This window comes from Eucyclogobius newberryi, unplaced genomic scaffold (assembly GCF_026437365.1).
Source record: "Eucyclogobius newberryi isolate DKJ021-1_F unplaced genomic scaffold, fEucNew1.0.hap1 SCAF_20, whole genome shotgun sequence".
Lineage (NCBI taxonomy): Eukaryota > Metazoa > Chordata > Actinopteri > Gobiiformes > Gobiidae > Eucyclogobius > Eucyclogobius newberryi.
In genome coordinates, this window is record NW_027315835.1 from 5,863,362 (window position 1) to 5,875,020 (window position 11,659).

The following is an 11,659-nucleotide window of genomic DNA, read 5'->3' on the forward strand; positions in this document are numbered from 1 at the left end:
ACTACTACAATACTAGGACTAATACTACTACAATACTAGGACTAATACTACTACAATACTAGGACTAATACTACTACAACAATACTAGGACTAATACTACTACAATACTAGGACTAATACTACTACAATACTAGGACTAATACTACTACAATACTAGGACTAATACTACTACAATACTAGGACTAATACTACTACAACAATACTAGGACTAATACTACTACAATACTAGGACTAATACTACTACAATACTAGGACTAATACTACTACAATACTAGGACTAATACTACTACAATACTAGGACTAATACTACTACAATACTTCGACTAATACTACTACAATACTAGGACTAATACTACTACAATACTAGGACTAATACTACTGCAATACTAGGACTAATACTACTACAATACTAGGACTAATACTACTACAATACTAGGACTAATACTACTACAATACTAGGACTAATACTACTACAACAATACTAGGACTAATACTACTACAATACTAGGACTAATACTACTACAATACTAGGACTAATACTACTACAATACTAGGACTAATACTACCCGGCGTAATGAGAATACACTTGTGTCAGTTGAATCGAGCGCCTGCCTCTGGATTAAGCCGATTAGTGAAGCAACTTTACGATACAAAAGCCTCATTCACACGGTTACAACACCGGCGCTGACGTGGCAACGGCGCTGGAAAGTAACAAAGTACAAAAGTAAAAGTATTTAAACTGTCACTCTTACAGTTTAAACGACACATTTCACTAAAACACAATTATATTTCAGATTTGACTAAACATTTTGCCCATTTGTCCCCAGTTTGACCAGTTTTGTAAAGTTTATATTGTACTTCCTGGTTGGTCACACAAATATGACATAGGTAATAGGTAATTCCGCAACTGTTACCTAGCAACCAGATTGTAAACAAGAGCCAGTTCTGATCTGACACAATAACACCATAAAACACCTTTATTTAGTCCAACCATGGTTTAAACTGTCTCTGTGTCGCACACTGATGACATCACAGAGGGATTCAGCTCCACTTCCTGTCATTTTAAACTCGTATTTTCGAACATTTCTTTACAAACTGCAACTTAACGGATGTAAAACTGTGATAAATATTTAGCACAGGTTCTACACCATTAATCTAAGTCAGAATTAGAAAAACAGGAAAAACTTTAATATGGACTTTAGTATATTTTACAGTTGATACTTTTTACTCCATGACATTTATGAGCTGGATTAAAATGTAGAAAGTACTTTTCATTAGGTTTGATGAGTTGTTTTTTATTATTATTTTATGAATTAACGGAGAAAGCATTTTCTTTTGTTTGTCATTATTTCCTATCATTACGGTCGTCACGTTGCCCCCGTGCACCACTTTGGATGCAGTCTGTTTGGCTTGTAGCACATCTGTGGTGACGTTCAGGCCTCAAACAAAAATCGACACAAAAGAATCACAAGAAAAATTAAGACATCGATTTGAATTGACTAAAAATCAACAGAATTCGTCATCAAAATCGCTAACGCTTTGACACTGCAGCTCTAACCTCGGCACCCTTTGACCCGTTCATCCGGGCTGAGTTATCTCGTCTTTGTTTGTCCCGTTCATCCGGACTGACTTGTCTCGTCTTTGTCCTCAGGAGTCCTCGGTTTCTTCCTGAACGGCATCTCGGTGCTGTCCTTCGTCTTCGTGAAGCAGATGCGAACGCCCAGCAACTTCTTCGTGTTCAACCTGGCGCTGGCCGACCTCAGCCTGAACATCAACGGGCTCACCGCGGCCTACGCCTCCTACCTCAGGTCCGAAGCGTCACGCCCTCTTGAGGCGGCGGGAAGTGTCCGAGCGACAAATGTGGGACCTTCCTGTCCTTATGATCGGCCGCCGTTTAGATTGAAAGTCCTTTGCGGTTCAGATCGGCAGGTTTTAGCGCTGGTTTTTAGCATATTCCAGTCAATTAAAGACCTGCTTTGAGTTCGTAAGTCAGTAAACTTTATTTATATTGCGCTTTTCACAGATGACGCCACATTTTAACAGGTAAAAACCGTAAGAGTTGCAATAATCAAGGCGTGACAGAGCAAAAGCATGTGTGATCTTTTCTAGGTTCAGAGGGAGATGGATGCGTCGTCGGAATTATTGGAGCTATTACTTTGACAATAAACGTATACTCTGTAGGCTCAGACGGTCCCAAGCTGTTTTTACTCAGTTTGTCATGACATAATCCAGGCTTGATTGAGGAGGTGGACTTGATACTGCCGTGAGAAGAGCGAGATTAGGTGAAACAGGCGTAGCGTGATGAAGGTTGAGAAACACTGCACCAGAGGGATAATGTTTTGCCAGTAACAAACGATGACATTGCCGGAGTTGGTGTGGATTGGCAGACATGTTCGTTTTCAATCCGAGATGTAGACGTGGCTAGAGAATGAGACAAGAAGCAGCTCAGTGGTTGTTCCAAATGTGATCTGTTCGGTCACAGTTTGAATGTATGAATTGTGTGTCGTTTAAGAAGAAATGAGTGATGCAGTTTGCCTGGGGACAAATTTAACAGGAGCTGGATTGAATGGGATAGTGATCTTGTACAATTTTTTTGCTTGATCCTTATTTGGTCCTATCTTTTTATTTTATTTATTTTATTTATTTTATTTATTTTATTTATTTTATTTATTTTATTTATTTTATTTATTTTATTTATTTTATTTATTTTATTTATTTGTTTTGTTTTGTATTTGTTTTTTGTTTTATTTATTCATTTAAATATATTAAATGTATTTAATGTATTTTATTTTATTCTAATTTGTATCTATTTTATATATTTATTTTAATTTATATTTATTTTATTTGTCTAATTTTGTGTTTGTTGTTTTTTCTTTATTTTGAATTACTATGTTTTTTTAAATATTAGTAGTATTTTTTTTTAAAGCTATTTGCCTGTAGCAGTATTTTATCACTTTGTGTATAAACCGTAAATGTCGCTGCGTGTCGTCCAGATCCTGGCCGTTCGGAGCGGAGGGCTGCCAGATCCACGCTTTCCAGGGCATGATCTCGGTCCTGGCCTCCATCAGCTTCATGGCCCTCATCGCCTGGGACCGGTACCACGTCTACTGCACACGTCCGTACACAAAGCACGCTCGCCACGCCCGAAAACTCACCTCCGCAGCGCAGTCAAGGTGTGTCGTTTTGTCTTTTGTGCTGTTCCCCCAGGCCAGAAGCTGTTCTGGAGCACCACCGTCACCATGAGCTGCCTCGTCTGGATCCTGTCCGTGGCCTGGGCCGCGGTGCCCCTGTTCGGGTGGGGCGTGTACGACTTTGAGCCCATGAAGAGCTGCTGCACTCTGGACTACAGCAGAGGAGACAGGTGCTGCCAGAGGGATTTTTAAGCCTTAACACTTCACCGTTACAGTACAATAATTACTATTTTTACTCGCTTGTATCAAAATAATGAAGACTTCTCATCCTTCTCACCACAAATCAATAATTTTGAGTTAACAAAATGTCTCTATTTGTCCAATTTGAAGCGTTATTTAAGAAGAAAACGAGAGGAAAAGACTAAATTATGTAGGAAACGCAAATTTTTTCCTTCTTTTAATACGTTTTCTGGTGAATTTTGTGTATTTTGGTCAAAATCAGGGGTGTCCAAACTTTTTTCACCAAGGGCCGCATTTTGACACTTAAACGGGGTAGAGGGCCACAAACAACTTGAAAATGTCAAATTTGTGACAAAGTGAATTCATTCGACATTTTGCATTTGACGTAATTGCGATGAGCCTCCACACCTCTAATTAGATATAGAACATTAATATTAGGTTTGTATAACATCAATATGCCTGAATTTTCCCAATTTCACAGTAAAAAGTACTAGTTTTTGTTGTTTGGGCCAACATAGCAGGAAGCTGAAGGGCCATAAAAAATTGGTCTGAGGGCCGCATTTGGCCCCCGGGCCCTAGTTTGGACATGCCTGGTCTAAATGGAAGTTGCTGTCGTAGTGTTACCTCTGAAAAGTTTGGAGTTTGAGTGTTTTGTGGATGTAAAAGTACAGCAAGCGTCGCCGTAGCCTTTAGCCGTTAGCATGTAGCCGTTAACATTCGTGGACAGCAGTCTAAATTCGGGCACTTTCTCCTCGTTTGTGTCTCCGTGTTTGTATGTGGCACGGTATATTTGCCCAAAGTCTGCGTTTGTGACGGAGCAGCTCTTCTACGTTGAAATGAAATGATTGCTTTTTCCCGGCGGAACTCCGTTCATTAGCGACGCCGCTGACGGTTAGCTGCAGCGAACGCGAGGCCGCTTCCTGCGTTAGTCTTATCGGTCCGTGTACAAAGTGTAAATCGTTTTTTTAAATCAGAAAATGCTGCGAACGACGAGTATTTCCATTCTCAACTTGAATAAGGAAACATGAATCATACTTTGTACACAAACCTCATTTTGTACAAGTTTTACAAAATAATAAGAGCGATCAAGCAATTTAAAGCGCCCCCTACAGGTCGGACGACACATTGAACTAAAATAATATAGTTAAGATCAATAATAAATATAAATAGTTTTGCGATTTTTTTTTTTTTTTAAATCACAGAATAGCACATTTTTTAGGTTTATAATTTAACTTCACACTAGGAAATTACCCAGCAACCACTGGGCCAAAACTCATCTAATGTCACAGTTTTATGAGAGCGACTTCTTTTGTTGAATTCATGTTTAGACAATCAAATAAAGTCATAAACTTTGACTGGAGTGAGTGTCCCTGGTGTGATGTCACTTCCTGTCATTTTCTGCACATTTTTCAACGTTTTCTCAACAAATTGGTTTAAAACTATAATTTATTAAGTACGACAGGTAAAAATACACAAAATAAAGTCAAAATTAGAACATTCTAAAAACCTGTCATCCGTCACTTTAAACTCCATTCTTTGTCTCCCTTTTGACTCTCTAAAATCCTGCCTTGTTCTGCAAAAATGTACTTTGAACATGGATTTTGGAAAGATGATTCACACAAAAACTGCTGTTCTTTCACTTTATGCGAGACATGTCAAAAGTATCGTAAATCAGACAATAAAACTAAAACAAATCACAAACGGCGCAAAATGTGTCCTTTCTCGAACAGTTTTATAACGATCTTGAGCTTTAACAGAACAATTTTTTTTATTTTCCATGTTTTGCACGGTGACGGCGCTAGTTTCTGTAGTATCCGTGTGTTTTTTTACCGCACATTGAAACGCCGTGCTTGACGTGTGCTCAGGGACTACATCACGTACATGCTGAGTCTGGTGGTGCTGTACTTGGCCTTTCCCTCCGTCACCATGTTGTCCTGCTACGACTCCATCTTCAAGTACTTCAAGAAGATCCACAACCAGAAGGTGAGGCTCTGTAAATGCCCGTAAATGTCCACGTCTGACTCGTATCTCTCTCTTGTGTCCCAGTTCAACACGTCGCTGCCCCTGCAGACCATGCTCATGTGCTGGGGGCCCTACGTCGTCATGTGCGTCGTCGCCTGCTTCACCGACGTCACCGTGATCTCTCCCAAAATCAGAATGGTACGTCGGCAAGTGGTATTTTCACACACACAAAAAAGGACTCTCAACCCGATTGAAGGTTGCAGTTTTCTGAATCTTTCTCCACGCTGCGGTTTCGAGCCCGATTTTGATGTTTTTCAAGTTCTGAGCGATTATTTCTGGCGTTTCTGCTCATGTCTGTGGAGTCAATGTGATTCTGTTATCTGCAAAATGGACTTTTCTCTCTCTTTTAACTCTGTTCTCGCTCTGTTCCACGTCACAAACTCGGCTTCAGTCACGTTTAGCTTCATTCACAGTTTGATAAAGTCCTCTCCCCTCCGAGCGTCAGAAACACACACACAACACACACGGCCTTTGCTTCTGCCGTCTGATTTTCGGTATGGCCTTGAGAATCCACTCCGTGTACAGAGGGCTGGCGAGTTTTACCATGGTCAGACGATTGCAAACGATAATAACGATAAGTGATCCATACAGCTAGAGAACAAGGAATATATCCACATCCTTCGGAAAGGTCAAAAGGTTTAGGTTCCAAAGGGAAGTCCACACAATGACCTCGATCCCAAGGGGTTCGCTTTAGCTGTTGGCACTGGTAAAATCCACTAAAGAAGTCTGAAGGTGGTGCTGAGGGGGTCAAATCTGAGCAGAAACAGAATATTTAAGAAAAAAGTTAGATAATAAAGGTGATAATACGCATTTTCAAGCATTTTGTGCATTTGTTTATTTCATATGGATACAGAAATGACGTTGAATTGGTACATTATAGTGAGTATGTATAAAAAACATGTATAATAGTAAATTGACTCTAATTGAAAATATTAAATGCAGTCAGTCATGTTTTGTGCGATACTTAAACCTCAACTAAGACATTTAAGCACATAATTGATACATTTTTAAATATTGTCTGACCACAGTTATCCAGATTATCACACATTTTGTACTGTCTCAACATCAAAGCCATGTATAAACCTTTTAACTTTCTTAACTATGAACATTATTAGGTTTTTGCTTTGTTTCTTTCTGAATCTCCTCCATAACTGACCTTTCCGCACTGACATAAATACATAAGTCAGCCCTTGTGGTAACTGTTCCCGTTCTCTCCAAAGGCTCTCCCGGTCATTGCCAAAACCAACCCCATCTTCAACGCTCTGCTCTACTCTTACAACAACGAGTTTTACCGCCCCGGAGTCTGGAACTTTCTGACCGGACAGAAGATCACGGAGCCTCTGGAGGGGAAGAAAGCCAAATGAGGAAACGCTCCGACTCTGTGTATCATGTGTGTTCAGTGTGAGTTTAGATTCAAACGCAGGGCCAGTCACTTTTGTGTCACTAATTCAACGTTTGATCGTGTCGTTTTGTCGTCGAGAACAAAAACCTGGACTTTGTTTTTTCGTTTTTGTGTAAAATACGTCAAAATGAATAAAAATGGCTTTCGTAACGATGTCGTTTGTGTCGCACTTCACTGCACGGGCCTCATAAACCACACACCGCCACACACAGCCGTCGCTATTAAAGTGACGTATGACAGGTTTTAACATGTTCTAATTCTGACTTTATTTGGTGTATTTGTACCTGTTGTACATATAAATGATAGTTTTACACCAATCGAGCAGGTATTTGTGGAGAAAACATGGAAAAATCTGTAGAAAATTATTACAGGAAGTGACATCACACCAGAGACACTCATTCCAGTCAAAGTTTATGCAGAATTTATACAAAGAAACAACTTTTTTGACTCTAAAAATTAATTCAACAAAAAAAATTCTCGTAACTTTTTATTTGTCAAATAAATAAAAAACTGTGACATTAGAAGAGTTTTGGCCCAGTGTTTGCTGGGTAATTTACTAGTGTGATGTCATTAATTACAAACAAGAAGTGAAATTATTAACTTAAAAACATGTGCTTTTTGGTGATAAACATTTTTAATATTTTTTAGCAAAATTTTGAATATATTTATCTCAACTGCATTTTAGTTTAATGAGTGGTCCGGCCTGTAGGGGGCGCTTTAATCCATTCTGAATGTTACTCAATGATATTTTCTCCTGTAAAAGCTCAAAACACAAGTCAAATGTGACAGAGTTTAACAACAAATTAAAAGTCGACACCTCAGGTTTAGATTTAGTTTGTACTAAACGTCTAAAAACAGAAAATCAAGTATAAAACCAGATAAACAACAGGAACACTGCAGTTACGCTCACATTCATCACTGACACAGACTTTGGGATCACACACAGATGAACTCATGACCTTTATCTCCTGAAATAAGATGTTTTTGAGTCTGTTTGTTGAGGACATTAATTGTCCTGCAGCGGTTGAAATGTCCCAAACCGTCTTAACAAACGGCTTTCACTTTACATTTTGTTCTGTCGAGTTCATTTGAGCAAAATAAAAGTGCCACGAACAAAAATTAAGCTGAGAAAAGCTAAGAAAAGCATTTTATCAGTCGCGCTGCTTATTCATGGATCCAAAGTGACGTCACACACTCGTTGCTGCTGCCACCTGGAGGAGGAAAGCTGCATGTTCACTGTGGGCAGTGCCGAGAAAAATATCTGAAAACAAAGTCTTCCTCCAGAGTCTTTCTCTTCTGTCACGCCCCCAAAGACCCCGTTTTTCCAGAAATGTCTGACTGAGGCTGAGCTGTTTGTTTCAGGTCGTTAGCAGCTAATGCTAGCGGCTATGCTAATAAACATTAGCCTACTCGCAGACAGTTTTAAAGAGCCTCATTTCCAACTGTCCGGGTGTTATATTTTAGGATCAGACACAAAGCTTTGAGGGCGTGTCCGGTGCAGAGGGCGTGTCCGGTGCAGAGGGCGTGTCCGGTGCAGAGGGCGTGTCCGGTGCAGAGGGCGTGTCCGGTGCAGAGGGTGTGTCCGGTGCAGAGGGTCCAGCGAGAGACGATCGAGGTGGACCATTGCGCCGTCTGCAGGAACCACATGACGGATCTCTGTAGGACTAGACTAGCGTGTCGAGCTAATCGAGCGTCAGCGACATCTGAGGAGTGCACCGTTCACTCAGGGTGTTTAAGTTAGAGCTTATTTCCCGCTTCAAAGTTCTAATCGACGTCGGCTTCTACATCGTTATCTCTGTTTTAACGGTCAGACGACACATTTGACTAAACAATTATATTTCAGATTTGACCAAACATTTTGCCCGTTTGTCCCCAGTTTGACCATTTTTGTAATGTTAATAATTGTACTTCCTGGTTTGACGTAGGTAGAGAAGATTCCACAGCTGTTACCATAGCAACCAGACTGTAAACAAGAGCCAAACTCCACATAAATGACACGACAGTTCTGATCTGACACAATAACACCATAAAACACCTTTATTTAGTCCAACCAGGGTTTAAACTGTCTCTGTGTCGCACACTGATGACATCACAGAGGGATTCAGCTCCACTTCCTGACATTTTAAACTCCTATTTTTCATCACAAACAGGATTTGGAGGCCGAGGTGGCTCCGCCTCCCGTGCGTAATCCCATCGACCGTGTTCTCCCGGCAAATACATTTAAATTCAGGTACAAATCCACTGTGGGAGCGGCGTGCGTGATCCCGCGGGCTCATTATGTAACGGCCGGAATTGTTGTGGTGTTTGAGAGGAAAGCATCTGATGTTTTGTGATCAGTAGCTTTAGGATTCACCGAGGTTTAAAACTGTGAAAGTGGAAAACTGAGACGCTCTTTTCGACTGCGTTTTGCCTCCATTCTGGACTTTGGAACATTCTGATGAGAAAGTATTTTAAAACTGTGACATGTCGACGATTAAAAAAAAGAATCACAGTCACATTTTGATAATAGTAATTGTTAACTGGACTGGACAGGCTCTAAAACACACAAAAATACAGTTTTATAATGAAGACAGTGAAGTTATTTAATCAAAAATGTGAAAAAAAATGTATTTGGAAATTGACAAATTTGATAGACTTTGGACCAAATGAGACTTTTATTTTAACTTAAATTTGCTGTTATTATGTTTAGTGATGTCTGTTGGTATTCTTATTTTAATTGTCGCTTTCTGTCTGTGTTTTATGTTTTTTATTTAAAAAATTGAAGCAAAAGTAAATAAATACATTTGGGATGCAACAAGTTAATCGATTAATTACAACTAAACGATGACAGAAAAAGTGTTGATTAACTGGTCATTACACAGACTCCAAAACATGTCACGATCTGAGAGAAGAAGTCCAGCGTGTTCCGTGACCTTCTCCTCTTCACTCTGACATTCATAATGAGCCTAATTAACCTCAAACACACAGGCCTAACGAGCAGCGCCGCGTCTACAACCACTGCTTTAATCATGTATGCAGCTGAAACACGGCTGAAACAGGACTAAACCAGGACTAAACCAGGACTAAACCAGGACTAAACCAGGACTAAACCAGGACTAAACCAGGACTAAACCAGGACTAAACCAGGTCTAAACCAGGACTAAACCAGGACTAAACAGGTGTATTCACATTTGTCTTTATTTGGCCCCAAATTGAGCTCATTTTGGTCTTGACGTGGACTTGGTTTGGTTCTTCTTTAACTTGTTTAATCCCAGTTTTGATGTGGAGGGTTAAGTGTGAAGCTACAGGGCTAAACCAGGACTAAACTAAAACTATATCAGGACTAAACTAAAACTATATCAGGACTAAACTAAAACTATATCAGGACTAAACTAAAACTATATCAGGACTAAACTAAAACTATATCAGGACTAAACTAAAACTATATCAGGACTAAACTCAAACTATATCAGGACTAAACTAAAACTATATCAGGACTAAACTAAAACTATATCAGGACTAAACTAAAACTATATCAGGACTTGCTCGTCCATCGCGGCTTCTCTCGCCTCAAAGTCCACATTCTTCTAGAGCTCGTGCAAACACAGAGACGCCCCAAAAACCTCACCTCAGAGTCTGAGCGGGGGAGACTTCCCACCTCAGAGTCTGAGCGGGGGAGACTTCCAACCTCAGAGTCTGAGCGGGGGAGACTTCCCACTTCAGAGTCTGAGCGGGGGAGACTTCCCACTTCAGAGTCTGAGCGGGGGAGACTTCCCACCTCAGAGTCTGAGCGGGGGAGACTTCCCACTTCAGAGTCTGAGCGGGGGGAGACTTCCCACTTCAGAGTCTGAGCGGGGGGAGACTTCCCACTTCAGAGTCTGAGCGGGGGAGACTTCCCACCTCAGAGTCTGAGCGGGGGAGACTTCCCACTTCAGAGTCTGAGCGGGGGGAGACTTCCCACTTCAGAGTCTGAGCGGGGGGAGACTTCCCACCTCAGAGTCTGAGCGGGGGAGACTTTCTGCAACTCTGCACAAACGAGGCACAATCACGATAATGTGAATATGTGTCAACAATAGAGAGGGAGGAAAGAGGGGGAGAAGAGAAAGATGGGGAAGAGTGGGAGGGAAAGAAAAGAGTGGGATGGAGGTAGTGTGAGAGAAAGAGGAGGGATTGTTGGAGGGAGAGAGAGAGAAGAAAAAGAGTGTGAGGAAGAGAAAGAATGAGAAAAGTGGGAGGAGACAGAGGAGAGGTCGAGGGAAAGGGGGAGGAAAGAGAGACGGGGAGGGAGAAAGGGAAGAAAAAGAGAGGGTGATGTTTAAGTCCATAAACCGAAGGAGTGAGAGCGAGATTAAAGGGCGGACGCCATTGTGCCCTTGGGCAAGAGGGGGAGGAGCTCGGGAGTGGAACCCACGACCTCTTCACTGGGAGGACGAGGCGGGAGAACCAAGAGCAAAGTGAATACACGTTCTCGTCAGACTCGTTCATGAAAAGCCCCGTTCACTTCATTCATGTTACAACGAGAGTGTGGTTTCCGTGGTAACGCAGGTGCAGGTCATGTGACTCAGCTGTCACTTGTAAAGAGGGAAAACAACAACATGAACGTCATCCCCGGAGGGACAGAAATGACTCCAGGAAATGTGACGATTTAATTACATTTATTTTATTACATGTATTTAATTTCATTTATTTAATTACAATTATTTAATTACATTTATTTAATCACATTTATTTAATTACATTTATTTAATTACATATATTTATTTACATTTATTTAATTTCATTTATTTAAGATCTTTTAATCAAACATCATAAATCAAAGGTCCAGAGCTGCTTCAGCCAAAACAACATTAAGAATGAAACAAAAACACAGTGAAGTCTTTTAGTG

The 11,659-nt window shown here is 40.6% G+C and overlaps 1 protein-coding gene across 1 annotated transcript in view; it reads left to right on the plus strand.

Moving 5' to 3' along the window:
* rgrb (retinal G protein coupled receptor b) overlaps nucleotides 1–6,784 on the plus strand; it is a 9,115-nt gene extending 2,331 nt beyond the window's left edge. The window contains exons 2-7 of the mRNA XM_072455770.1: nucleotides 1,652–1,808; nucleotides 2,994–3,115; nucleotides 3,208–3,361; nucleotides 5,237–5,354; nucleotides 5,418–5,531; nucleotides 6,614–6,784. Coding sequence (XP_072311871.1) covers nucleotides 1,652–1,808; nucleotides 2,994–3,115; nucleotides 3,208–3,361; nucleotides 5,237–5,354; nucleotides 5,418–5,531; nucleotides 6,614–6,757 — 809 coding nt within the window. The 3' untranslated portion in view covers nucleotides 6,758–6,784. The remainder of the gene's footprint in view (nucleotides 1–1,651; nucleotides 1,809–2,993; nucleotides 3,116–3,207; nucleotides 3,362–5,236; nucleotides 5,355–5,417; nucleotides 5,532–6,613) is intronic.
* The last annotated feature ends 4,875 nt before the right edge of the window (nucleotides 6,785–11,659 follow it).